Source organism: Cladophialophora bantiana (genome assembly GCF_000835475.1).
Source record: "Cladophialophora bantiana CBS 173.52 unplaced genomic scaffold supercont1.2, whole genome shotgun sequence".
Taxonomy (NCBI): domain Eukaryota; kingdom Fungi; phylum Ascomycota; class Eurotiomycetes; order Chaetothyriales; family Herpotrichiellaceae; genus Cladophialophora; species Cladophialophora bantiana.
Window position 1 is genome coordinate 1,536,768 of NW_015971576.1, and position 27,572 is coordinate 1,564,339.

The 27,572-nt window shown below is 52.4% G+C and overlaps 9 protein-coding genes across 9 annotated transcripts; 2 read left to right on the forward strand and 7 right to left on the reverse strand.

Moving 5' to 3' along the window:
* Positions 1 to 779: 779 nt before the first annotated feature.
* Positions 780 to 1,547, forward strand: Z519_01567 (uncharacterized protein; the record flags this gene model as incomplete). Its single annotated transcript, XM_016759324.1, has 2 exons — positions 780 to 1,100; positions 1,413 to 1,547. The coding sequence occupies 2 exons, from the start codon at positions 780 to 782 to the stop codon at positions 1,545 to 1,547; spliced, it is 456 nt and encodes a 151-aa protein (XP_016624652.1).
* A 1,681-nt stretch (positions 1,548 to 3,228) lies between these two features.
* Z519_01568 (uncharacterized protein) lies at positions 3,229 to 4,857 on the reverse strand (the record flags this gene model as incomplete). The annotated part of the gene is made up of 3 exons (XM_016759325.1): positions 3,229 to 3,721; positions 3,781 to 4,249; positions 4,305 to 4,857. The coding sequence occupies 3 exons, from the start codon at positions 4,855 to 4,857 to the stop codon at positions 3,229 to 3,231; spliced, it is 1,515 nt and encodes a 504-aa protein (XP_016624653.1).
* A 3,706-nt stretch (positions 4,858 to 8,563) lies between these two features.
* Positions 8,564 to 9,633, forward strand: Z519_01569 (uncharacterized protein; the record flags this gene model as incomplete). The annotated part of the gene is made up of 2 exons (XM_016759326.1): positions 8,564 to 8,824; positions 8,878 to 9,633. 2 exons carry the CDS (start codon positions 8,564 to 8,566, stop codon positions 9,631 to 9,633), a joined length of 1,017 nt encoding a protein of 338 aa, XP_016624654.1.
* A 1,449-nt stretch (positions 9,634 to 11,082) lies between these two features.
* On the reverse strand, positions 11,083 to 12,840 carry Z519_01570 (uncharacterized protein; the record flags this gene model as incomplete). Its single annotated transcript, XM_016759327.1, has 1 exon — positions 11,083 to 12,840. The coding sequence occupies one exon, from the start codon at positions 12,838 to 12,840 to the stop codon at positions 11,083 to 11,085; it is 1,758 nt and encodes a 585-aa protein (XP_016624655.1).
* Positions 12,841 to 13,520: 680 nt separating this feature from the next.
* Positions 13,521 to 15,333, reverse strand: Z519_01571 (uncharacterized protein; the record flags this gene model as incomplete). Its single annotated transcript, XM_016759328.1, has 2 exons — positions 13,521 to 13,785; positions 13,844 to 15,333. The coding sequence occupies 2 exons, from the start codon at positions 15,331 to 15,333 to the stop codon at positions 13,521 to 13,523; spliced, it is 1,755 nt and encodes a 584-aa protein (XP_016624656.1).
* Positions 15,334 to 15,823: 490 nt separating this feature from the next.
* Positions 15,824 to 20,374, reverse strand: Z519_01572 (uncharacterized protein; the record flags this gene model as incomplete). Its single annotated transcript, XM_016759329.1, has 1 exon — positions 15,824 to 20,374. The coding sequence occupies one exon, from the start codon at positions 20,372 to 20,374 to the stop codon at positions 15,824 to 15,826; it is 4,551 nt and encodes a 1,516-aa protein (XP_016624657.1).
* A 1,475-nt stretch (positions 20,375 to 21,849) lies between these two features.
* Z519_01573 (golgi apparatus membrane protein tvp18) lies at positions 21,850 to 22,613 on the reverse strand (the record flags this gene model as incomplete). The annotated part of the gene is made up of 4 exons (XM_016759330.1): positions 21,850 to 22,150; positions 22,213 to 22,305; positions 22,498 to 22,513; positions 22,577 to 22,613. The coding sequence occupies 4 exons, from the start codon at positions 22,611 to 22,613 to the stop codon at positions 21,850 to 21,852; spliced, it is 447 nt and encodes a 148-aa protein (XP_016624658.1).
* A 1,044-nt stretch (positions 22,614 to 23,657) lies between these two features.
* Positions 23,658 to 24,502, reverse strand: Z519_01574 (uncharacterized protein; the record flags this gene model as incomplete). Its single annotated transcript, XM_016759331.1, has 7 exons — positions 23,658 to 23,680; positions 23,738 to 23,831; positions 23,910 to 24,011; positions 24,086 to 24,157; positions 24,253 to 24,317; positions 24,375 to 24,392; positions 24,496 to 24,502. 7 exons carry the CDS (start codon positions 24,500 to 24,502, stop codon positions 23,658 to 23,660), a joined length of 381 nt encoding a protein of 126 aa, XP_016624659.1.
* A 1,002-nt stretch (positions 24,503 to 25,504) lies between these two features.
* Z519_01575 (uncharacterized protein) lies at positions 25,505 to 27,316 on the reverse strand (the record flags this gene model as incomplete). Its single annotated transcript, XM_016759332.1, has 1 exon — positions 25,505 to 27,316. One exon carries the CDS (start codon positions 27,314 to 27,316, stop codon positions 25,505 to 25,507), a length of 1,812 nt encoding a protein of 603 aa, XP_016624660.1.
* Positions 27,317 to 27,572: the final 256 nt, after the last annotated feature.

Below are 27,572 nucleotides of genomic sequence, written 5' to 3' on the forward strand. Positions count from 1 at the left end.
GAACGAAACTCTTTGTGAGATCTATTATGCTAGTCGCAGGAGCTAGATGTTTGACAGCGGTAGCTGCTCTCAGCTAGATGTTTTGGCGTGCTATATAGTTTGGACAGTGCCAACATTAACTCCTTTGAGCATGCCCGTTCCGCATGGGTCTTCAACAGCCTGGTTGTAGAAATCTGGGCCCCTCTCCCCCAAGGTTGTCTGGTCATTAACTCGATGCTTGGTTCATCTCACAACCATCTAGCATCCCAGCAAAGGTATATAAACATCTCAATGATCAAATGAAAACCACCATCAAACATTCACGAGTAGAGTGGATTCTAGAGCCGGTGAGACAGAACGCTACGAGAAAAGGTTTTAGAGCGGGATTGATAGCACCAGGAAATGGGGATTCCACAAGCCCAGGAGGGTATTGGAGGAAGGAAGAAGAGAAGGGAGAAAAAGGGGGGGTTGGATAGCAATCAATGTACACACTACACGCGTTCCATTGCATTTATGATAGCCTCGTCACGTGCACGGTATTGGCACGGGTAGGGTATGCAGTATGAACCATTCAATCCACTGTCTGTGCGCCGCTTGGTCTCTCAATTCTCACCAGGTGGTGTCGCTATCTCCAACATCGCCGCCAGAATCCAAAAGGATCACGAGGGGATATCTAAAAGGACAAAGGAACAGCTTAAATTCATTCACCGCGACCAAGGAGTCCCCCTATGCTCGAGTTTACTAGCAGAAATGATGAAAATGACACCAGTCTTGATGATAGTCTGGGACTCGCCGCAGATATGAAGGAGATCAACATTAAAGAAGGCAACACAATTGAGCATCTGAAAGCGGACCTTGAAGAGATCAAATCTGAACAGGAAGCCTTCAAAAACCGGAATACTGAACTAAAGGATGAAATCCGATCCATGCGCACACAACTCAGTGCCTATTCTGGCTCTATCCCGGCTGGTTCTACTCCCTCCCCTAGATCATGGGCATGTATGGCTGCCAGCGGTGGAACAGCCAGAACCGAGACGAACTATCAGGATCGACAAAGACTAGGAATCCGAAGGAAAACCCCAACTATGTCCGAATCAGCACACAACCTAGGCTCGCCAACGGTGAGGACACCGAGATAGAGTTTACAAGATATCTATCTACGGACTCGGCTAACACCTACATCCGGAATTCGCTCCTGAATGTCGATACAACCAAAGACGTACATCTAGCCGCAGTGAGAACAACCAAAACAGAATATATCATCCGATTTAAAGACCATCAATCTACTAAAACAACCCGAACCAATACCGAATGGCTCGAAGAGTTAGGCGATGGTTCGAAGTTGGTAAAAGCACTGTACGGAGTGGTGGCTCACCGCGTACCCACGGTGGACTTTTCTTCACCCGGAAATGAGAAAAGACGGAATCCAGAAGATTATGGAAGAGAATAACCTGGCCATGAAATGGTTCCACATTAACGAGATTGTATGGATGAAGACGCCCGACAAGCTGCTGAGCATGAACGCCTCATTGGGGATATGGCTGGACACGCCGGACGCGGCAGAATAGGTCGTGAACAATGGGCTAGTATTCAGTCCGCGATATTAAAGGAGCATTGAACACTATCGGATCGAAAAGAAGAGATGCTACCGATGTCAAGGATATGGCCCACCTGGCATGATCATGAAAAGAAAGTGAGTACTCCTCGGGCGACCACGAGCGACGGAATAGCTCCCCAGGTGAGACCGAAATGCCTGGGCTGTTATGGAGTGCACCCCGTAGGGGATAGGAACTGCCAAAATAGTTCTCCCGAATATTCTGTTCGCCTGGGTTGTTCGTGTCAAACCCGATAGTTGCAGCCCGCATTTTTAGTCTCTTCTTGCGCCATAACACTTGAGTAGCATGGTTGCACCAGTCACAGTTCAGCTTCTCTCTTTGGCAGCGTATACATTCCTCGTCAGATGATTCCTCCTCCGCTAGGGGACCTACAGAAGAAGGGGAGGGCAGTTTCGAGAACGACTGTACTGCCTATCCAATGCCAGGATTGAGTAAGACGCGTCACAATGAAAGACCGAAAGTTGCCAGGCAGCGGGTTTGGCCGAAACGAATGAGGTGAACAGCTTGGGCGATTGTAACCGAGGGCCCAAAAAGGAGACCTCTGAGCCCGAACTGGCTTCTGCGCGTTGGCATCAGGGCAGCACTCCCTGTGGCTCGCCTAGTGCTCGGGCGTGCTCCTCCCCGCACTCTGCGCGGCTCCCTTTACGCTCCGTCACATGCCCGAGTGAAGCGGCATGGCTCCCCTTCCTGAACGAAAATGGTAACACACGAAGCACAGTTCGGCGTGTTCAAAATAAAATACATATGAGGAGGAATCCGGGGTCGTGATTATTGATTTATTATCACATGCCTCGTTCTTTGGATTGGCTTCGTGGTTGGTTTCTCGTTTCGCATCTGGCGTCGAGCAACCATCACTGACGTTTGATCGACGCGGGCGCAAACCGCCTCGCTACATAGCGAAGAGCTACTATGCACGAGTAGATAACTATCTCGCTATGGAACTAAGTAGCTCGGCAGCTAGCTGGCCATTGGAGCGGGTCTGTGATCCGAATCCTATCCCATCGGTGCCCATGGCCCGTCTCAGATTCGCACTGCGGCGCTCATCGCGACCCGACCGGCCTAAGTCGCCATCGAGGACCCTAGCTCGGAAAACAAAGTTGTAGAAAAAGGGGACAGAAAACAAGGGAATGGAAAAAGGAAAAAGAAAAAGAGACACCCAAATCAATCAACCAGATACATGTAGACGCTGAATGCCTATCCAGTGTCCAGATGCAGAAGTATATATGAATGCAAGGTGGGAGTTAGCTACAGGCGGATTATGCTACTATGTAGGTCGGTCGCGGGAAAAAGAAAGAAAACGAAGGGAAAAATACGGGATATTTCAACCTCCGTCCGGACCTCGGGGATGTCGATGACGAGCTCTATATCGTTGTGCTGTTTTCGGTGGTGTTGGATGAAATTCTGGTGCTGGTTCATGTCGTTCAATTAGATCGGGTCGGCTTGTGTAGGGTGGTGTATAGGTGTTGGTATGGTGTGAGTATGGAGTAGGATCTATTCCTTTGCGTCGGGCCCTCCCTTTTTCTTGAGATTGTGTGTTCGCACTCGTGAAAAAATTATATCCCTACTTCCCAGTGGCATTCCACGAAGCGAGACACATTGCATTGTATTTATTGGCGCCCTCCCCCTTGTTGCGTTACTCCACGTCCCCGAACCCCTGCTGCGTCACCCACTTCTCCTTCCAGCCGGGGAAATAAGGACTCTCGTCGAGTGTGTGATGCTGCCAGTCCTTCTCAACGAGGCCTTTCCGGACCTGCTCACGCTCGTATTCCTCCAACGCCGGAATCACCACATGCTCCACGTGCCACGTGTTCTTGTACTTCATGAGATTCTCCTTGCCGTCACGGAGCACCTTCAGCACCAGGCTAGGGATGTAGGGTTCGTCACGGAACTCGGCCACGGGGGTGAACAGCGCTTTGAAGTTGAAGACGATACCGCCGGAGAGAGGGAGGCGGCGCAGGGTTTGCCAATCGACGCGCAAGTGGATGCGGGAGAGGTCTAGGTCAGGGGATTGGAAGTCACGGTACTTTTCGTGCGGGTCGCCTGGGGGCATGTAGAGCGGCTGGTCGACTTCTAGGCCCCATGAGCCGCGCTGGATGGGTCTCGGTGCGGGCATCTTGGTAAAGAATCTGTTGGGTAATGTTAACGATACATGAGGATATGCGTCATGGCTCGGAGCCCAGCCTACCTATCCATGCTAAACTGCATCTTCTCCTTGTAATCGGGGATCGGCGCGTGGATCTGGTGCAACTGCAATCCAATCTTGGTTCCGACATTCCAGCCCAAGGCCGAGCAGATCATCCCCGCGCGGAAATGGTAGTAACCGGTCTCGGGGTTACGCAACGTGATGGCAAAGTCCTCGGGGACGTTGTCCAACAGGACCAGAAGAGGATGCTTGGCTGAGACGTCCTGCTTTGTGCCGAGAATTTTGTTTTCGAATGTCTTCTTGTCGGAGTGCAGGTGGAAATACTGGGGATAGCGTGCACAAAGGAACTGGAGCGCCATTTCCATGAGCTCTTTACAGGCTAGTTCGGAGCCGGGGAGCCACTGAAGCACAGCCTCGCCATGTTCGGCATACAGCCGCTTGCGTTGAGCAATTCGTGCCACATATGTGTTTTCAAGTTCCAGCCACCAGTCTGGCTCCATCTTGGTAAGTGCTGCGAGCAGAGAGGGTTAGTTACGTATTATAAAAACAAAGGACGGGGTACCGACACATGGTTTGATGGTACGCCCATCGGAATGGTCGATATGGTCGTGGAAGAGCTTTGTTGATATCATGTTCATGGTATGGTTTTGGAAGCGGAACATCGCTGAGGACAGAATAGTCGGGGAAGTCTCCTAGCGCTCGAATTTCTTGGATCTTGTAGCCAGTGTAGACATACTTGTTGGGATCAGCCTTGCGGAAGTCCTCGTCAAATCCGAGAATAGATTTAGTCCAGTTCTTCTCGTCGAAAGTGGAATTTTGCAAGACCATGCGGCGATCTTCGGGTAGAGAGGCAGCGGCTAGCAAAAGGTTCTCTCTGGTCAGAGGTGGGAAGGTGTTGACATATTCGGATGACTTCGGTGGCGAGTTGTTGGGTACCTTCTTCTCTGGCGAGAGAGATCGAGGTGGCGTATCTGCACTTGACGTACGACGACCTCGTAACCGCAATCTTCTAAAGACGACTTCCTTCTGCCGCTGACTGAGGCTCAGATAGGTGATGATGCTGACGCAGACAGCAAGGCCTGCATAGAGCAGATTTCGCCCGTCCAGGAATGACCCCATCCCAGCCGAGTTGAGAAAGAAGCTGAGTGGAGGGTCAAAGGGGATGGCGATGTATATGTACAACCAAAAAGGATCCGAGCGGTTTCCTTTGGAAGGCCGAGTCGAAAGCCGTCCCAAAGTCTCTCAGTTGCAAGTCACGACCACCAACACTGGCCAAGCGACATATGTCAATGGAAGCGTGCAGAAGCCAAGTACCGCCTCTCGACAATCGATGCCAGGGACGGCGAAATGGCGCTGATATAAATATCGACGGCGGATCTCGAAGATCTCCCGAACAGGGCAAAATGCAAGCAAAAACAAAGATAATGGGTCAAGTCACACCACCGAGGCTAAGCGACGTTCAGCATAGCGGTAAGACAAGACCTGACTGTATAACAAAATCGCAGGAAGGCCAGGTAAGGACAGAGAAGATTGAGCTTGCAGCAAGGGCTGTGGAATTGGGGAGACCAGAGGGGGTTTGATGATGTTGTCAAGGGAGAAGAGAGCTCAAATGGGTGTAGAGCACGCAGGGTCTGTGCCCGTGGCCAATTGTGAACCCCACCGCTTATTGGAGAGGTGTATAGAGCTATCAGCCAAGATACGCAACCTGAGGACAGCTCGGACAAGGTACTTGAATCCCAGCGGCCATTAGCACGGCCTCACAGGTACCGGGGCATAGCTTGCACGGCCCATCCTCGACGGGGGTGATCGCAGTGGTTCGTGACAGGTTATCGAGCAACCTACCTCCAGACCTTGCCACGCAGAAGGACTGATGGGTGAGCCCCAAAAGAGTAGGGGACGAATCGGCAGAAGGAAGCCCAACGAGCCAGATCCAGGCCCGACTTGACTGGCGCTCCAGGGATCCGAACAAGAAGGTAGATGGAGCGAGAGACGATAGAGGTCGTCAGAATGCACAACTCTCCGGCTGGCTGCACGGACAGCCTTGCCACAAGGGGTTTAGCGCAAACTTGGTACGGCGATAACGGATGTGACCCACTGGACGGCTGTGATTGGCCACTGCTCGACGCCACGGGACCCACGTTTCGCCATCTATCGATTGTTCCTCTTTCGGGCAAATCTATCCCGGCCCTGACCTCCAGCACCACGGCGCGCCTTGTAGTGCCGGTTGCCTTGATCTTCTGTTCAAGCTCCACGACGAAACAAACGGTTCCGACAGCAAACCTTCACCGTACGAGCCAGAGGAGTCTAAGGTGCAACATGCCTGTCCTATGCACGCAAGACAATCGATCTCTCCTTAAGGTGTGTAATTTGCCCCGTCTGTGCAACGTTTATCTTCGCCAGAATCATCGACATTGCTTCGACCATGCTGTAGAACACTGACCTGTGCAACATCATGCATGGGCTGTCCATTCACCTGGACTTGTGCACGCGTGGCCACCATCCTTCGGGTGCTTGCCGATCTGCTTTTGAGCGATTGATTGCGAAATGTCATCTGTAACGGAGCTGTACTGCAGTTCTGATTGTGAAAAGAGCCAACTGCCTGGGCACAGGAGTACCTCTTATTTGTATCCTGGTAGTGGCGCAATGGCGTCAATATCGGCGTCAACTGGAATTCCTCGAGCGCGGAGTAGGTGGTCTAAATCTGCTGGCTTACAGCCCGAGTGTAGGACAGTTTCTCTAGGGCTTGTACCCGGCCATTTGGTTCACCCGTTCTTGGTGACGGCTGTCGGTGCGTTTTCCTGGAAGGATCTCAACTTCAACCTCGCAAGCCTTCTCACTCCAGCCTTATAAGGCGATGCGCATATCAGCATGACCATGATCTCAGCTGCTCACAGTCCCGAGCTGGTCGGTAACTCTTTCCAGGGCTGCGGTTGCTCGATCCACGCTCTTGTCGTTGGGCTCGTCGCTCAAATTCCCGACCCTCAACGCTGCTGAAACCGGCGGCCACTTGTGAGTGACATCGAGAAGACGTACGGGGCAACCTGGATGCTGATATGATGCGACAGCGGATCTTCTTACCTCGTGGTGCGACAGTAAGCTCGACACCCGTCGTCCTAGCTTGAATTCATCGTGTAACCGGCGGATGGGTTGCCAGCTCTCCGATATTGAGGCTAGTGTTGCATTTCGGGACACTTCAGGACTCGATAACTGGGAATCTCAACTAGGATTTGCGATATCAGTCTGGATTCGCGTAGATCCAGTCCCGGGACAGTCTCCTGGAAAGGTGACCCGGATCAAGAATTGGTGAAGGACAGTATAATGCTCGGTGCACGCATGAAAGCCAGCAACAGCCTCAATCCGCGCATTGGAATTCTCTTAATTTGGTCTGTTGTTCCCTGCGCACCAAGCTTGTTGGCACTTCCATGCCCACTTGCGTCAGACTGTCTGCAGGTCGTGGCGTTCGGTGCACGAAGCAATTTCTAAAAGCCATTCTCGTCGACACATCAAATTGTGAACCATGACAGCACAGAGTCCCGGTCTCTTGCTCTGAGCCAACTGACAACGTGATCGTTGAACCTCGAATAAAAGAGACAGTACCTCGGAAAGCTTCTTTGCAATTCGCAAGCAAGTTTTTGCTTGGTGCAGACATTGAACGGCAGTTTTTGAAGTGAAACTCAGTGAAACGCTAGCTGCGCGTTAACAGAACTATCCACCATGCCAGAGCTGGACAAAGGCTCTGCACTGCAACAAACCTGAAAGACGGGATAAACGGGAGACAGTCAAAGCTTGCCGACTCGACAGCTGAAGCGGTGCAATGCTGGTCTTCTTGACGCCTTCGCAGCTCAATTGCCTCACAGAAGCCGGTGGTGCTCTGCGCACAGGAAATGTTGGTTCGCTAAGCGATGGGAAGTCCTAGGCGGACACCGTATCTAGCTGAGGGGCAGTGTAGCCGTTGGACATGGCCGGCCACCGAATCTGCAAACATCGTGTCAAACCAAAGAAAGAATTGTGGTACAAGAGAGCAATTTTGCGTCCGACGCCTTGCGTGCTACTCTCCAGATGTCGAGTGGGCAGGCAGAGGATTCAAAGCAAATGATGCGGTGTCATGTTGTGCTGAGCGACATGCAATGCCATACTCTCTCCCATAAGTGCATCGCAAAATGCGCTATTAAACGAAATGGTTGACTGAACTCAGGCCTTCGAAGTGGCATGCTGTATCAGAGCATCGAATTTGTCCTTGGGCCACTTGTCCTGGGTGTTTTGAAGGGAAGAAAGGACCAAATGGACCCAAGAAGACCCCAGACATCGTCTTGAACGCTGCACTTGCTTCGCATCTAGCTTGCATTGTATTCCAAGTGTCATCGTACTGCATTTAGGACTTTCTTGCAATAGACTGGGGTTCATTTGCCTAGAACAAGTAGTTTGTGTGGAGGAATGATGTAGCACTTTCGGCCACATATCATTTGGTTCCACCAATAGACTTGCAGCTCCAAGGGTTTGAAGCCTTTCTACAGACTATCAGCCCATGATCCATTTGTCGGTACAACTCACCTTCGAAGAATGGCCGCGTGTATCAGAGCGAAGGATGATTCTCGTGGGAGCCTTGTTGAGTGGAAAGGAAGTGTGCTCTACGCCTTGCGAAACATACTCCACCGTAGCCGGCATTTTCAACTCCACGCGCAAATTCTACCTCACGAACCTAACTTCGTGCCAACTCCTCCCCATCCAAAGGTCGTCCAGCATGCTGCAATAACACATAGAGCGGCTAAAATGAGGACAATGGCTGAAGACCTATACCTTCCACCGCAAAACGCCTTCATCCAACATGGGCCCATTCGTGCCTCGCCGAGTGTACCCACACCTCGAGTCGATACCTAGATCCTACTTCCTGGGCCATCATGCGGCCGGTTTGTCGAAGATGAAATCAATGATCTCGCAAATCGATCTGGTCATTGAATGCCGAGACTATCGAACGCCCATTGCCTCTCGTAATCCGTTATTCGAAGCCAACCTCGGCGAACGACCCCGATTGATAGTTTACACCAAGCAAGATCTGGGAAGCAATTTCACCAGTGAAGACAAGCAGGTATGAGCAGTCCGGGGAATGAGCTTGCACATGGCGGTTCTGACCTGGAACAGAGAGAAAAGATCATCAAGAAATGGGATTCTCCATCCACATCATTCTTTGCAGATGTGAAGTCGCGAGTCGCTATCAACCGAGTCCTCGATTTTGCACGGGCGCACGCGAATGCCTCGACCTCCCTCTTCGGCACCCGTCTCATGGTCGTGGGCATGCCTAATGTTGGGAAGTCATCTCTTCTCAACGCTTTGCGGAATGTTAGCTTGGGAAAAAGCAAGGCTGCGAGAACTGGAGATCAACCAGGAGTAACCAGGAAGATCGGCAGTGATGTCAAGATAATAGAAGCGGAAGGTGGTAGAGAGGCCGTATATGTTCTGGACACTCCTGGTGTCTTCGTTCCCTACGTCCCAGATGCCGAGAGTATGCTGAAGCTCGCTCTCTGCGGAAATGTCAAAGACACGATTATCCCGCCCACAACCATCGCCGACTATCTCCTGTACCACCTCAATCTTCGCGATCCGGCGTTATATAGCATGTTTGCTGAACCAAGCAACGATATTTTTGATGTGCTGGAGGGCCTCGCGCGGAAACAGGGTCGCCTAAAGAAGGGCGGGCTGCCCGACTTTGAGTCTTCGGCTTTGCAGTTTGTGCAGAAATGGAGGGGAGGGCAAATGGGAAAGTTTGTGTTGGACGACGTGACGGAAGACGCGTTGGCTGAGCGAACTCGACAGCTGGAGTTCCTGGGAGGGAGTATGAATCAAGCTCGCAAGGCCGTGAAGCGGCTGAAGAAAGAGGCCTACCTCGAAGGAGACTGAACTATGATTGACTTCACTAGGTTCAAGTGGACAACTTCACGAATCGGGCATGTCTTTTTGCCTCCAACGTTGGTGATGCATCTCACTAGCACACTTCGCCAAGCAGATACATCCCTCAACGATCAACCGGTGTATCACGGGGATCACGCGGATCACACAAAAACCATCGATTGATATTTGGCGTCAAAAAGTGCAAAAACTTAACACAGAACAGCCAACCTCTGGTCTGTGTTAAGCGAAACTCGCCCCTTTCGGGGTTGGTTTTTCTCGGCCGGTTATACTACAAACTCTATACGGTTGAATCAATCGGTTCCGTTCGAATCGATGTCTTGCTGCCTGCCAACCCGTTATTGTTAGTTCGTCCTGACAAGACATAGATTTTGTCGTCATCGGAGGAGAGGAGAAGGATCGAATCGAGGTCCTGATGCCTGTTAGCCCGGTGCTAGTTTGACCTGACAGGACCTGGACTGCCTGCTGTGATCTCGGTTCGGAATCGCCCTAGTCGTGGTAGGGGGTCTTTGTGTGACAGAAATTGAGCGCAACAAAAATATAAAGGTGAATGATTTGAACCAGACCTAGTGGGTTACAGCCTTGCTAAGGGCTGACAAGGCTGAACCTGCGAGGGATCCACACACGGTTATCACGCGGTCAGGCAGTCAAGCAGAGCCTCCCATCTACAAGTAGGAGTGACTAGACACTAGCTCATCACTTCCGGAACCTTTGCTCTCAAAATTCTCTCGACAACAAGCAAGTCTCCTCTCCTCTCCTCTCTTCTCCTGTCTTGGGCTACGGTACCAAGTCCCCTTGTATGGAAACGATGGCTGGCTTCTGAGATGATGATCTCCGCTACGTACAGCGAAATCTCAATTGTACCGAGGACTCTGCAGCTTCTGAGAAATCCATTCTATGTAATGCATGCATATATACCCATCAGCACTTTTGCCCCCAATCAACGATAGGTGGATCGACGACGGTGGACAGAGAGTCGGCCCACGCACGTCCAACTCCCTCGTATATAGATATGGAGGATATACAATAGGGCGGTCGACCAGACTGGGCAGGGCTGGATTGGCACCCAACACACGCAGAAACCCAGCAAAGGGGAGATCGATCTCGTGCTAGGTACCTACCTGTCCTGAGGGCGTTTTCGGCACGGGATACCTGTAGCGAGAGAAGAGAGTGTGCGAGGAAAAAGCTAACCTAGATGAACGGTTTGAAGGACTCCTTGCGGGCAGGGAGGAGGAAGAGGAGGAGTGAGATTTCGTATGCAAAGCATGGCGGGCATACATATATATCATGGCAAGAACTTCACAGCTCTTCATTTTCCATCCTCTCCATCATCTACAAGCTTCTAAAACTCCCTCTACTCGAGATAAAATCCAATATCCATGTCGTTCTCGCCTCAATGGCGAGCCAGGCAGCGAGCGAGCCTCGCCACAACAGATTCGCTCAAAACTCTCCCATGAGGTCGTCAGGCAAGGTCCATATTCTAACGTCGCCCTCGTCGCCAGTCGAAATGATCATCTCCTCGCCGTCGAACCGTCTATCCTTGTCGCGCCGCTCGGCCCAGCAGACGTGGTTGATCTCGAACTCGTCGTGGGCGGCTTCCATGAGCGCCACGATTTCCCATTTCGAGCGGTGCAGCCTGTAAGGCGCGTCGTCGCCGCCCTGGACGTTATTGTTCTCTGGGGTGGGCCTGGGTAATAGCGATGTTGTCGTCGTGCCGTTCATGACGACGTCGTCTCCTTCCATACTTCCACCGCTCGACGCACTGTCTGCGGCTGCTGATGCGGATGCTGGCGCAGTTACTTCCTTGTACACCGCTATCGTGCCGTCTCCGCCGCAACTCACCACCATCCCGGTCCTTTTCGACCAATCCACTGCATATACACTCCGTACATGCACGGCGGGCAATGTCGAGTCGTCGACCCATTTCTCCATCGCGCTCATCGGGCGGATCACGCTGGGTATTCGCGAGGACGCAAATCCCATTGGCGCCGACTGGTGTTGCGACTGTGCTCTTCTCTTCTCTTTTTCGGCCTCACTTAATTCCCTTCTCCACACACGCACCGTAAGGTCGTCGGAGCAAGAGATGATGCGAGGTATCCAATCTGCTTCAAATTCTCGTATCGCAACCTCTCGGTCTCGTTCGTTGCGACACTGCGAGAGGTCCAAGAGGGAGTAATTGACGTGTTTCTCCCACTTAAGATCCCAAACTGTCCCCCCGTGGCCGTCGATCACGCTGACGCAGATCCAGTCGCCTTCTTCCTCGACGTCCCGCCAGAGGCGGATTGTGTCGTCGTATGAACCGCTCGCCAGGATGGGGCGACAGCCAAGGACGTCCACCTCGTCTTCTTCGTCGACGTCGACGTCTTGTTGGGTCCTTGTTGTTGCGGAACTCAGGCCGTTTGGTCGCCCAACTGTGTCTCCCATATCGACATCTCCGTCTCGATCTCCTGCATCTTCGAGCTTTCTTCGCTTCGACCTGCGGCCGTTCCCCCTTCTTGCCCCCTGACACCAACCAACGCATTTGACATCGCCCGTATGCTCACTCAGGACCGCAATAGTTTCCCACTCTTCGGGCTCTACTTCTTCCCAGATCCAAACACTCTTGTCTCTTGAGCTGGTCGCCAAGAGGTTCGCCGGGTAATGGGGAGGCGAGAATTCAATGGATTTGATCTCGGAATCGGGACCCGTCAGCAGAGTGGAAAAATGCCACTCTTCATCTTCGTCGTCGGCCAGGTCGTTGGTCATGTCGACTTCGCCCGTGTCAGAAGACATGCTCCTTTCATCCTGCGGCGTTCGGCCTTTCTCATTCTCTTGATCGTCTGCATCTCGAAAGGCCGCCCACCTCCGATCATCATTCCACATCCAAATCCCGACATTCGCGTCAAAGCTACCTGTGCCCAACACCACAGGTTTCTTCCGCTCCGTCTTCCTCCTGACCTTGGTGCTGCCGCCGAAATCCTTCCACGCGACAGTTCTCACGCTCCTCTTATGTCCTCCGCTTATCGTCGAGATCAGGGAGAAATCTCGCAGCGACCAGATGTTGACGGACTTGTCTGCGGAGCCGGTTGCGAGGAGCGGTGTAGACGGGTCTGGATGCGGGATTGATTGCCATGATCGCGTCTTCCCTGAGCCAGGGGGTTCGAGGGTTCTCAGAAGGGACAGGGAAGGCAGTGGGTGGGAGGGAGACGCGTCGGCCATTTGGAGTGCAAGGATGCGTTGTTACTGTACTGGTATGGGCGACAACAGGTGGTGTGAGGCCGAGCCTGATGGCGCCTGATTCTTCAGTGAGCGGCTGAAGCGCCAAGGGCCACGAGCAAACACGAGAGAAGAGCAAAATTTGCAGCGTGGGAAGTGGGATGCTCGGGGGGGTTTGGAGCAAATGGAGATAATGGCGGAAAACTTCTCGAAGACGACTTCTCTACGAATCGGAGAGTTGTGACGTCGGCGGGGCGGAAATGCCCAACGAGACTCCTCCACTTTCGGCTTTGATGGGCTTCCCATTATACCACAATTTATATTGGTGGTGACATCTGCACGAGAGTGGAATTCTTTTTTTATCGAGTCAAGCGGATGGATGCTTGACATATCCCAGATGTTGCCTCTGTGGCAACTTTACATGGACTGGCACATGAGTCGCAATCCATCGTGAGCAAGAGAGCCGTCCGGAGAGCCTCTGCGTACAGTATCTCTAAGTCGGCCGAGGCCAGTCTAGTCGTAGTGTATCCGAAGTAAAGGCCTCTTCGAACTATATCGAGTCCTCGAAGGCTCTCTCTCTCGATCCTCCGCAGCCATACACACCGGACGTGGATGAAGACCTCCACCGTCTCTCCTGCAGGCAAGGTCGAGTCCTGTCTTCCCTCCCCTGATCATACATATGCTCACGGCTTTTTCCCGGCCAGGTTCGTCCACCATGCACCCAGCCTGGTCGTGTCTTCCCTTCTCCTGTGACCGTTGCTCTGCAGCCACCGAGCATAGACGTAACCCACCGCCATCCCACCCAAGTGATCGATGTAGTCGTACCTCCCTAGACGGCCCAACGCCCCAAACACTTGGCTCAACGTAAGAACTACCAAGACCGTTTGGCCGCTGAAAGATAATCTGTCCGTCCAGTCGTGGGGGATGAATATAAGAGAGAAGTTGTCACTGTGAGGGCCCGTGTTAGTGCGTGCCGCAGTTCGAGAAGGTTGGATTTCATCCTTACCGTAAATGAAGAGCGAGATATGCGGATATGATGCCATACACGCATCCACTAGCACCCAGAACCGAAGTTGCCATGTTGCGCTGAGCAAGATGGCGCGCAAAGCTCACAAAGCCCCCCACCAGACCCGAAGTAAAGTAGATGGATAGAAAGTTACCACGGCCAATCTCTTCGTGGAGAGGAAGACCAAAGATAGCCAAAGCCCCCATGTTCATCGTCAAATGCCATAGTGTTTGGTGGCTAAAGAGGTTGCCCAGCATGCTCAGTGCATACGGATAAGCGGGAACAAACAAGAAGTACTTGTTCAGCATAGACCAGCAAGGTGGGAACTTCCAAGCCAGCCAGACGGCGGTATTGATGGCAACCAAGGTGCCAATAGTGGCGAAGGAAAGCGACACACCCGGGAAGAGTCGATCGGACTGTTTTGGTCGAGTCCAGACTTGGGCAAAGATGTAAGAACCACCACACAAGAATGCGACCAGGAGTAGCGAAGGAAACAGGCGCTGCATCATGGTCATCTGAGCGATCTCTGGCGATTCGAGTGTCAGCTTTGACTGGGCTCGGTTACGAGCTCTCAGCACCCATCTCTCAAACCTGTTGGGCGGTCTCAGCTCTTTGGCGGTCTCTAAACCTTGGTCCGGTCGCTGAGCAAGTGCTCTGGATCGCTCAGTCCGGGCCTTTTGGGCTTTCTCCATCTCCTTGTCGATTTGTGCTTGCAATTCCGCCTCTTCCTTTTCACGTTTGGCTTCATTTTCTGCGCGGATTCTGTCTAGTTCGCTCTTTCCATACGGGTCGCTCTCTTTTTCGCTAAGTTCAGCCTGATAGTATCCACTCTGGGGACCGTAATAGGTGTCTTCCGGCGCTTTGTGTGCTCTGTAGAGACCGATATCTTGTCCCCTTTGCATCAGAACCGAAGGGTGGTCCTTTTCAAGCTTATCCTCTTCCCGATCAATGCGGTACATAATAGCCTCATCTTCGTCGATTGGGTACGCCTGCCTTAAAAACCGGAGACCGTCCTCGACCGCATGGGGATATTCCCCCAACTGCGACTCAATGTCCTTTGGGAGCGGCAGATCAAGCGTTCCGTCGTGGCGGCGGCCATGGAGGACTCGGAGCAGTCTGTTCGCAAACCGAGGCGGAGGAGCGGGTCGTCCGAAGATAGACAGTATCTGCTCTCTGCTGAGCTCGGCGTCCTGAAATCTCAGTCCTGTCTCAGGCTTGTTGTCAGAACCATAAGGTTTGAGTTTCTGAACAATAGGACACGGGCGGAAGCTGCATTGCGCAGACTGCGAGAAGGCGCGCAATTGGACTTTGAGCAAAGGAGACTGAAGAAGTGGATTGCATGATCGCAAGAATGAAAGAGAGTCCTGGCTATGGCAGGGAAATAGATTCAGAAGCCATGCCCGCGAGACAGGCCTGAGAGGGGCCTGGCGAGTCGAGGCCTGCAGGCCATTCCTGGCTATGCGCAGAGCTACCGTTCCAACATTGTTCATGGCCCTCGACGCCCGAAGGCTGCCCCTCTGCAGCCGCTTTGAAATCAGAAGCTAATTTTTGTGATTTTGTGATTTTGTGATGGATTTCTCAAAGAGTGACCGAGGATCTTCGGAGCGTGTTACGGAAGCCCAGGTCCACATCTACATCACGTGATGGCCCCTTTTCTAGGGTTCAATTGAGTGTGAACATCCCACGCCATGCATCACTCATTTGGGAGGGAGAGAAGAGAAAGATAAAGGAATTAAATAAAATCAGAATGAGCCCTTGAAAATGAAAGTGAAAATGGTCTCGATGAAAATCCAGTGCCAGCGCCGATGGTATATACTGCCAGGGTATCGTGCCACTACCCCAAACCCCCAAACCTGAAACTCCATATATCAATCGTCATGAGTTGTGACCAACCTGAAAAGAAATCCGTAGTTTACAAACAAGCGTGGCAAAAGGAAGAAGAACCGCCGTGTCAGCTTTATCAACCGAGTCTCAATAAATCTATGCTTCACCCCCCACAGGACTCCGCCTTCCCGCCAGTGTCGACGGGCCTGGTCCTCCTCCATCGTGGTAAAAGGGCTGGCCCGTTCGACCCGTTTCGGGCACATACACTCCCGGCGAAGGCTCTCGAGGCATATTCATCATCTGCCCCCCTCTTCCTTCCGTCGCCCCGGGCTCAGGGCTCGGTCCACTCACACTCGCACCTCTCGAACGGCCTCCGAATCTTGAATACTCGCCCCTGCCATCCCTATCGCCGCCTCTCATCATAAAATCGCTAAACCCAGTTCCCTCGGGCCTTCTTTCCCCCAGCTCCCAGTCTTGGTCATCTGCCCCATCGGCGCGAGCACCGATGTCCACGCCAAATCTTCGTCTTTTGCCCACGAGTCGCCGCTCGCGCCACCAGCCCATGCTGTAGCGTTTCCCACCGAAAACGGTTTCGAATTGGGAGGCGGGCATCCATTCCGCGCCGTCGGGAATGACCTGTTGGCGCTCGTCGGTTTCGTCGCCATTTTCCTCTGGACCTGCATGAATTGATTCGGGTCTGTTATCATCGTCATGTCCAAATGACCGTCGACGGGGTTTCCCACAGCATTCACATAGTCCATCGTCGGCGCTGTGGCACAAATCGCTGCCCGCGAGGAGGGACATTTTCCCTGCCATCGAGCACGGGTTACATGGGAGAACACGCTGGAACTTCGTGGTTAGCCACGCTGATGCGGCCAAGGCCGTCATGATGCCGAGGAGGATTTGGAGGATAAGCTTGCTGTCTTTATCCTGGACGAGCCGCGGAGTATCCACCGTAGTGAGGGAGGTTATTGTGGACGAAGTTTGGCGTCGAAGAAGGCGGGACGAAGTGCTCAGACTGTTCAAGGGTCCGCGCATGTTTGCGGAAATGGCTTGCGCCATGTAGATACGATAGAACCTGTTTATTGCGTCGATGAGGACATCTTGGTTGTCCGGGCCAGCTAGGGTTGCTGGGTCGTGCGGTTCAGAACCGTTGATAATGGCTTGGAAGAAGATGTCAAATGTATTTGTAGTCGAAGGGTTGGTCGCGGGTGTCCCGCCCTCGCCGTTAAACACAGTCACCTCTTGAGCGAGATTGTTCTGAATGCGGAAGTCGAATGTCTTCACCCCGCTGCTATTGCTGAGCGGATTATCGTGGAGGAAGATGCTGCTCTCGACCACTGCTGGTGGATGGCTCGAATCAATGGTTGTACTGTTGGGTAGCAATGTGACATTTGCGTTGAGGCCTTGGATTTCTTGATAGCACACCATTGTGGTCACTTGACTTCTGTCCGTGCTGTCCAGCTGGAAATGGCCAAAGGTGAAAGCTAAACTTGGGCAGCCAACTGGTGGATTGTCACTGATGTATTGACCACGATTCTCGCCATAGTTGCCGTATGTTGTCGCATTCTCTCCAAACAAAAGATCCAATTGAGCACCAGCAAATGTTCCCTTCCCACCTGGAGGCAGTTCGAAATTATTTTCGTAAAGAACAAAGTCATCTGTGCCTTTTGAGCCGCCGAGCTGACAAGAGTCCGGAAGCGCTGCTCTGGCGGTGATGAATGCTTGATCCGTTGCGTATGCGCTGTCGGTTCCTGCCTTTTCTGTGGAGAGGGAGAAAGAGTCACTGGCAAGAACATCGCATTTGAGATTTGCGCGAACAGCCGGGAGCACGTGGGATGACGATCCAGATACCGTCGTTAGTGTATCCTTTGTCAGAGCGGAGTTGTTCAGGGACAGCTTCGGAAAAACGAGTCCCTCGTATGTGAATTGAGGGTAGCTGAAATTCTGGTGCATGATCAGACTGGTAATGGCCGCTGCTCCATTGTCATTAGAGAAGCTGTTTGGCCACTGAAGGTCGAAAGAGTCAACTTGAGTAAGCGAAATACTCGCCCCGTCAACTGTGTAATGCTGGACGTAGTACAGGCCTGAAGCAATCACTGCCAGAAGACTAGCAAGCGCAGCTGCGATGATGCTCAACATAGCACCGAGGCTCCGCGTCCTCAGAGCCTGTAAGAATGCGGATGGAGGTGATCTTCCAAGAATATTGTTGAGGACCGATCTTCTGTGAATGGCGTTGCCTTCTGCCAGGTTGTTCCAGGGAGTGAACAACGCCACATTGAAATCAAGCATGTTGACAAATGCTGCCAAAATAAGCATCACGAGACCTGGGATATAGTGGCTGTAAATCTCCGTCCATTTATCGTCCGCCACGGTGTAAAACCCATTATGATCATCAGAATGCCGTTGAATGAGCTCCAACGCCACAATGAGGCCCAGGGGAAGAATCAAGGTGAGCGTTAAGAACGGAAATGTTGCCGTGATCGGCACCCACCATTTAATATCCATAGTCGGCTTGGTGGTTGGTTCATCTGGCTCACCTTCTGAGGTGACGATCTTGAAACTCCTCGTCCCAGAATCCGTCGTGGCGATTGCCGTACCGAATTCGAAACCTGCCAACGCTGATTTTTGATTTGCATAGCTCGGTGCGCCTTGCTTTCGCAGCAGTCGATTCAGTTCGGTACTTCTGGTCAGCATCGTCGCCATCGCCGCAATGGAACTTGGATCGCGCGGAACAACCGCTCTGGGGGCGATGAAAATCAAGGCAACACAGAAAAAGAACAGCAATCCAGATGCCGAAGCCATCGTCCACACAGAAACATCATTGACTCGAAGCCTCCGTTCTTGACGTGTCACTTTTCCTCCATCCACATCGGCGTCGTCCGCGGCTCTTAAGACTTGATGAGCGTATTGAGATAAAAGGCCCTTGGACGTGTCCTGAGCAGCTGATATCATCGCATCCGGGTTAATCAAAGTGTCGATATTCTGGGAGCCCCGCGTTAGAGCCATGAGCGTAAAGATGGCGCTTGAGTCGGAAATAGTGTCATCGTTGATCGTGTCGCCAAAGAGAACTTGCGCAGCAATCGAAGCCTGCGTAAGGACAATGGTGGCATTCCAATTCGAAAATCCCGAAAGAGTGCTATTGCTTGCCCCATCCTTCAACGTGACTGATACGGCATTATTACTCTCGAGTAGCCGGGTGTTGTTAGTAATCTGGGCCCTGGTCATCGAATACGACGGAGTGCAGAACACGTTCGTCATATTGCTAAGCATCCTGGAAACATCACTCGCAATGATAAACGAACCCCCCGCGAGGTCAGTAGCGTTGTCGAATAGTGTCTGCCGGTAACTGATGTCGGTAATCGTGAATAACAGCCCTTTTGGGCCGTTCGAATCAGGTACGCTAGCATTCGTGGTTCCACAGAAGACCTGCTGCATAGTACCTGTGACCTGATGCTTCGGGAGAATTTCAGTGTACGGATTGTCCGCTGGCACGGCGACTGAAGAAAGCTGACTGCATACATCGCCCGCATTGATGGTGAAGGTGATATTGCTCGAAGTGGCGAACGCGCTCGCTGAGTTGGTGTCGTTCACAATCCGTGGAGTTCCCAACTGCACATTCAAAGTTTTGCATGTCATAGTCGGCACAAAGGCATCGACTTCGCCGGAAATTGTCGCATCGTCGCCGATCGGGGTATCAGAACTGACTGTCAAGGCACTGTATGCCAGATCAAACCTAACGCCATTTTCCAAAGGCACACCCTGGGCCATACTACCATAGTACGCATACACCGGCTGAGCCGGGAAAGCCGAAGAAGTGAGTGCGGCGTTCGGGTCGAAAGAATCCGCGCTGAATCCCCTGGCCCGCACGATCGCGTCCTTTTGAGTTACTTGTGTTGGGAGAGCAACCAACAACCCGGTCGCAAAGACGGTGACAACTTTTAATAACATGAATCCGGTGATCGAAGCAATGACGGCGAAATGACTGTTTTTGAACGCTTCAAGTAACGACACGAGCTGAAAATTCGAAATATAATCGACCAAAAGGCTTTCGGACGGCTTTATCGGTCCGTCTTGGAGAGCGTCGTAGGGCATGGCTAGCTTGGATTGGTGGTCAACCATTCTCCAAGCGGCCACGACAACAACGACAATGACAGTAGGCGTGTAAGTCCAGGCATCATGGTTCGTTCCCTGGTCAACGTGGAAACCATCGTTCTGTTCATCAAAGTGCCAAAGGAGGACCAGGGCGATCAGAAAGGCGACAAAAACGAGAGCAAAGAGGCCCAGAAACCACCGCTTCAACCAGATGGGAGTCCATAAAGTCGGCATCGGCCCTGGGGAAGGGAGTAGATAGCCATCGTCAGTGACGACAGCCGAGTGCGGCCGGAGCCTGATGGACTCGGGTTCGTCTTCCTCGGGGACTGGGGAGATGGGGACATATTGGCGAACTTCTGGTCTTTGCGAGAATCTCGGCGCATACTGTCTTATGACGGGGGGAGCGTGTATTGACGGAAATCGGCTGGGGACTGGAGCCTGTAGTTGAGCAGAAGACTGTGCGGACTGGAATTCTGGCGAAGGCTGTCGAGGTTCTGGCAAGAGTCGCTCGGAGCTGTCGTCTCGGACGGCGGCCTCGGCAACTTGAGCACGGCGCTCAGCGTCAGTGATTGGAACATTGAGATATACGCTGGGTCGACTGTCTTCTTCCATGATTCAGGCCTGAAGCGTACGGCGACATTGTTGAAGAAGTGCTGCTCGGGCTAATTCATCGTTCCTTTGTCTTTTCCGTTTTGGTTTTCTGATATGTAAAGAGTTGAGAGGGTGTCACAGTTTTGTCACCGACAAGAGAGGATGTTTCGATGAATGTTTTTTTTTTTTTTTCAGGTCAGAAATCCGAAGTTGCCATTCGGGTCCAAGGCCAGGGACAAAGCAAAGAAACGAGGGACACCGGACAAGACTAAGGGACCTGGCCTCGTACACAGGGTTTGACGATTGAACACGGACGCCTCAGCCGCAAAGCAAATGAAAAGAATAGCACACGGAGGTATGGGCTGGGCACCGCTGGGGGCCCGATGCACTCGACAAGCAGCCCAAGACCCAGACCAAGCAAGACGAAACAGCACCAACACAGCCTTCATCTCGGCTTAGAAACTGGTTGCCCAAGCTGCTTCGGGTCTAGCACGCCACCTGAGCCTTGTTCCCTCGCTGCTCGCCGCGCCCTCAGCCTCTTATCATCCAAACACCCCAGAGATTCCAAGGACACCGTGATGGCTCGGCAAGCCACAGGAACCCAGGCGATGGGTTCTCCGTGCGCACTGCTTATTACTGCTAGTTCAGCTCCTCCCATGCCCCCAGCCGCACCGTCGGTGCCACCCTTGCCTTTGGCTGCGCCTTCCCCGGCTACTTACTGAGTGGAGGAATCCACAAGTATGAACGGAGTTGTCAGTACTGCCGCTTGCCATCCAATGTTCCGGTCGATCGCGATCCGATCTCCTCCCCCACAAGAGGCATAGCACCAGACAAGGACGTGCTATGCGAACATGATGGATGACACGACAAAAGATGGGGGATCTGTGGCGGTGGATATGGTGTTTTTGGGTGTTTTGGACATGGCACCCTGTTGCCCGTCTCCCTTGTCTAGATTGTCGATCCACGGAAGGGTGCTGTTAACACGAACTCGTCCAGGCGCACGCCAACAGGCAAACCAAAGCAACCGTAAGCTGCATTGCATATGTACGCAGTCGAGCTTATGATATCTTGCTCAAGCGGCACCGGACCATCAGCAGCAGCGAACAATCCTTCCTTGATTCCTTCCTTTCTTCCTTCATCACTTTCGACTCTTGGCGAATCCATAGTCTCAAGTCTGATACCATACGAGTATATGAAGTTCAAGGCGGTTTCGATGCTAATTTGATTCCTACTCATAAACCTAAATGACTATCCAGCCTCCTGCAGCGTGCATCGAGTGGCATCTTGTAAACCACCATCATAAAATTCCGTGGAGCTCTAAGTGAAAACACTCCGCCAGGTCATCCAAATGCCATTTCCATGGACTCCGTACTCCCTGCGCTCGAACATTCTGCGTCCCGGCGCGCCGCTAGAAGTACACCACTGTCAAATCACTTTTGGTTCCGCCAAACTCGACAAGACGGGGACGGTGAGAAAGAAAGGCGGACCAAGGCTTCTTAGACAATCATCTGGGCCACTCCCCGACCACCAAGCGTGGTGCTGCCCACAAATTCCTGCTGTTTCAACCCCGCCAGTGCGTAACAACCTGCTGCAAGGGCCAACACCACGGCGGCAGCAATCAAGCTGCTGGGATCCACAATGATGCTCAGCCACTGAACCAGGGACATGACGGCGTAGATAGCGGCACGCATGTAGTTTGTGGTGAAGCGTTTGATAAAGGCATCGAATTTGGCGGATGTAGGGCAAATACGTAGTAAGAGCGGGATTTCGATGAATATCAGAACAAGGGAGGAACAACTGCCACGGTCAAAAGTCAACCTTTCGTACATCCGGATGATCGGGGCCAGTGGGGGACGCACAGTAGTATGATGCTGAAGAGGATGAGCAGGTTAAAGTGAAAGATGTTGGCGATACCCAAGGCAAGCCCGAGGATGATGGATAGCACTCCGAGCCTGTATTAATTCAGAAGTCAGCTTTCTTATCCCTGTCTTTCAGCCACCTCATCATAATTGTTCTCCGACATCCGTTCAACTCGATGTGTGAAAAGCATATGGTATCTCCCCAGTAATGTTCTGCAGCGCAAAGGCTCACAGGGAAGGCATCGTTGGCGACCACGCATGGAATGAGAGGGAATGAATTCTCACCATTGCCCGTAGATACCTGCGGTCAGCTGTCAGCTCTGATCTGGTGCAGTTGCGGGTACCAGCAGCAAGAAGGACTCACTGAAGTTGCGCATTTTGAATTCGTCCATGAGCGCCATGGTGGATTCTCTCTTTCAATGACACTGGGGGCGTTCAAGTTGAGAAAGTCGGAGAGGACAGATGTGGCACAACGGCCCTGTTTCAATGCAGCTGAACTATGGGACGCTTTCGATCTGAGACGTTTGTCGCGGAAGCAATGTTGGCTTTGATCTTGACTTGGATTGTATGTTGTGATCGAAAACTCTGAGGCTTACAGAGTACTGGGTCGAAGAATGAAGCGAACACGTTGTCGCGAAGATGTCTGTGCTGGATCAAAAGTTGTCGATAGATGACGGACACCGTTGGCGTTGGCGAGATGTTGTGGCAGGTGCAGAGAGGCAGGGGTGCGTCCGGTGCGCCTAAACTAGCCGCAAGCCAGAGACTTAATACTGTATTATTACGAGGTACCTAGCGCAGGGCAAGACAGTCAATGGGGCTTTCTGAGGGTCTGTCTGACGCTGACGAGGTAATAGCCAGTGCCTGTGCGCCGTATGTAGCAAGGTAGGTACTCGTACCTTGTAGACACTCGAATACAAATCAAGATGGCCGGGTTGTTCTATCCCAGCCTTCACAGACAATTCCAGGGCTCAGTCCTTTACAAGGCCCATTTATGGGTGCACAGCGAAATACAGCAGCCTGGACCTCGCACGGCCGAAGCAGCGCATGCGTGGCGCCATCAGCACCCGCACCAGCTCCAGCACTCGTAATCCTCCGTATTGTCCGCCAGTGCGTCTCGGACCGCGAACAAGAAACATTAGGCCACTCGGGCAGCGCGAAAGTGATTGGAAGCAGGAATTATGGCAGCCTTCAGCCTTGTCGGAATGTCTTCTGCACCGGCACGTGCATACCAAAGTACTTGTTGTTGGTGGTTGCGTCCCTTCTATCATCGTGCTGCCTTCTCCCCTGCTTGCTCAATGACCATCTTTGTGTGCTTTACAATCGCTACAGCCTCCATCCCATCCAAGCTGCGCCATCTGCTATGCATGTCGACCCATCGTGTGCCTCTGTTCGATACCACCCTTGCAGAATATCAGAACCTGCACCGCCCCTTGTGGCTAATTGATCTATCCGCTTGCGGCGTACACCACTGTCGACATCTGTTAGCCTTTTCGTCGTCTGCCTGATATTTTCCGATTCCGCCTACATCTAAAGATGTCGTTGAACACGAAGTAACTGCCGGCCTCGGGCTGCAGGTTGAAGGTCTGGACGTAGCTCATCGGGTGTTGTTGATCATCGACCTGTTTGTACCGTGTCCATCAGAGACCACGCCGCCTTGACCTCGACGCAGAGGCTAGCCTTCAATGTGGCACACCTACCAGCAATGCACCAGTCACCATGACCAAGATGCCTCCTTGCTCGTTGGACGGCTGCGCATCCGTCGTGTCGACCCGATGTTGAACTTTTTGGAATGGTAGATTCTACAACGTCCCACTCCGTCAGTCGCCCTTGGACATGGTAACGATTGATCGCTGAAAAGCTTAGGTTTACGCACCGTCAGCTTTTCAAGAATAGGCTGTGTCCCCATGAACTGGTCTTTCTCGAAGGTAAGCATGGACTTGTCTCTCTGTGCCCTCACTGGTGTGTCAGAAAACATCAAGCTCTTCCTCTTCCTTCCCCGCTCAAGACATATCTACACAGGGCGCATAGTTGCAGACGTACGTAGAGGGCTGCCAACTGTGTGCGATCGGCGTCGAAGGTCTTGTAGTAGAACTCGACGAATTGCTCTGCGTCACATTAGGCATGTCTGCGTCCTATGGTTTCTCGGGAGCAAGGAGGCTCACGGGCGATTGCTTGGAAGTCTGCCGTAGTTGATCTCAGTTAGTTGCCATTCTCGCAAGGACATCAACTTGCGCCTCCGCTGAGGCGAGTGGCAGACCATGGCTTTTGTGACTCGACACATACCTCCCATCTCGACTGACAATCGGCGATATCTGCGAAACCGTGACTCTCGATGGTCTGAGGGGATCCGGAGCAACTAGAAATCTGCTGTTCTGTGCGGATATTGCTACAGGAGCAACAGTGGACGGTGTATTCAAGAGAACAAATGGGTTGATGGGTGCTTGTTTGACCCCGCGGGCCTAGTTGCCTGTCGAGCGGTTACCGCCAGGGTGGAAATTGTGTCACCAGCGCAACCTGCCCGCAGCCGAACCCACCAGCCTGATCTGCCAAGAAAATTTTCTCCTTGAACGATATTCCGTCCTCGTCATGTCCAATTTCTTTCTCTGCAATTTCTTCGAGCTCCTTCCATTCTCCCTCCTCCCTCCTCCGTCCCTCTCCTCTAATACCGAATATTCTCGCATTCAGATTCTGCCGTTGCATATGCGGTCGCACCGCCTTTGTTTAGAGTTTTCCGTCCTCATCTCTGGTAGGCAGCCTTCTCAGCTTTCTCTTTGCTCCCTTTCTTTTTCTTTTCCGATCTGCTTTGGGGAAGAGCTCCGATGATTTTCACCTTTATGCTCAAACGATAACTGACGAGACGGAACCGGCCATGTCAAGCCGTCCGTCGGTGACTTCAAAAATTATGTCAAGTCTCAACAGTATGAGGAGCCATCCAGATAATGCGCGATTCGTGTCGTTTCTCTTTCAAGCTTCATTCCAAGGACTCCTTGCTGACGTATCTCGACCTTTTCATACAGGTACTCGACAGGCACCCACAAAGTATTTTTGCTCCGGGCCTCCCACATGCCGCAAAGGAATGGAATCCTGTACCAGAGTTTGAACTTTTGCATGAATTCATTTGATTACCAATTTTGCAATACCGCGATTTCGAGTTTAGATGTCGAGGACTTTAATGCTTCGAGCTCATCACCTGGATGGCATCGCTTGGAAAACCCATGCCCAAATCCAGAATCCCCCACATCGTTCATAATCGCGTTCATAGTTTCTCTCCAGAAATCCCTAGAGAATAGTATTATCGTCTCTTCCCCCCTCTTCCGCTGCCACGTTCACCGCGCTCCCCTTCCCTCTTGTGCCACGGGTCGCTAGGCCACACCCACCCTCTAACCGTCCTCGCCTCTCTTTTCTCCCCCATCTGCGGCTCTGGAATCCACTTATCCTTGCCGTCCTTCCCCAGTTCCTCAGCATCGCCATCCTCATCACCCGAAAGAAGACTGCTGCCATTTCCACCATCCCAGACTCTTTGCCTAGTCAACGTTCCAGGACCCCCAACATCCATGAAGCTGCCTGGTTGGCCCGGCAAAGGCGTCGCTTTGGCAAGCATAAGCAGATAGTATAGAGCCAAAGTGACAGTCATGTCAAATTCTGCATCTGACGCGTTCCCTTTGCAAGCAAAGGTCTTGGTCTCCACTGCCTCCGCGACTTCCAGGTAGCCGAAGTACGGTTGGCCACGGTCGTCGCAGCCGGCGCGAACACAGACGAGTTCGATCTCTGTGATAATGAAGCCGTACCGACAGCTGTGGTCTCGCATGCATTTCTGCAGATGCGCCAGAGTACGTAGGTACTCGACCTTGCGGGCAGGGCCTTCACGACGCATGCCTGTGTTCCAGCGGTCGAAAGACCGGACTAAGCCGACCACGCGGCCTCGCGGGAGTCCAGAGAGAATGCGATCATTATCGCTCGGGTAGTTGGCAAGAAAAGTGGGGATATTGGCGGAGTTAGCACTGAGCCCTGAGCTAGTCGGGGTTGGGGTTGGGTACAGGGCAACAGAGTTGTTACCAAGCGACAGTCTTGTGGCAGCGTTGACCTTAGGGAAGTAGATCTTGGAGATCAGATTGGCAAGGTCGACTTCCGAAGCAGGGGTCACAGTGTTTGCGTTGGCACTGATAAGTGGTAGACAAGCTTTATCGTGTTCGAAGTTGAGTAGGGTCAGAAGATCAGGGATAGCCGACATGGTCTGAAGCGAAAACGAGTTCCAGGGTCGGATGTTGCGTACATCCCACCAAAAGTGGTTGGTGAGACCACGACCTGTCTGGAATGTGAGATGTCGAACTAGGTTGATTGGCTGTGTTGGCTGGGTCAAGTAGCTGAGCATACTGATCGTAGAGATGGGTGGCATCATGGGAGGAGGACTCATAGAGCAAGGTCTTGAAATGGTATCAAGATCAATTGGCATGTCAAAGGTACCCTCCAGGTTGATCATTGGCGGCTCGGGCATGGGAGCTTTGGTATATGGCATGTAGTTGGTTGCGAAGAGATCTGGGGACGGGGTTTGTTGATCATGTGACACATAGACAGGCATTTGGCGGTACGTAGGATAACCAAAACGATTCAGAACATCGCTGTTAATGCTCGAGGCAGAGGTAGAGCGAGAATGAGTCCTGACAGGCACACTGAGCTGTGCTTTGGCCAATCCAGGAGAGGGATTGAGCGAGTTCGATCGCGAGTGAGGCGCGTTCGAGATCGGTGAAATCATCGGCGTGCACTCAACAGGCTCAGTCGAACTCCTATACATAGCAGGTCGGGCATGCTTGGAATTGTTGACGACGGATGACGAGGTCCTTCGGTGGATGGGTGGTCGATGAGCGGATGGGGGCTCCAGGGAGGAGTCCTGAGTCCTGATCTTGGGAAGCAACGTCGGGCCATGCTGACGGAGGACTGGTGATCGACTTGGAGTTATATTACAAGCAGTAATTATCGACTCGGGCGGCGTGTCGACCGCACAGGATGACGATCGAGACACATTCCGAGTATGGCCGTGCCGACCGGCAGCACCAGCAGCCTCTGGAGGCGTAAGTGGTCTATAGAAGTATGGTGCCAATGACATTCTGAAAACCCCTATCAGTATACATGGTCAAAGCTAGGCAGCGTCGTGGAAGACAACTCACCTATTGTAACTTTTTGGTTGAGTCCGGGCAAAAGTAGTGGTCAGCGAGAAGCCAGCTTCTCAGTGTGGAGACGAGAACCCAAAGAACAAAGGAAAGGTACGAGAGGAAAAGCAGATGGGATTACCAATAGCGGACAGACTGAGTCTTCAGTCTTGCAACTTGAAAGAATGAAAGGCTCAGAGCTCTTGGGAGGGA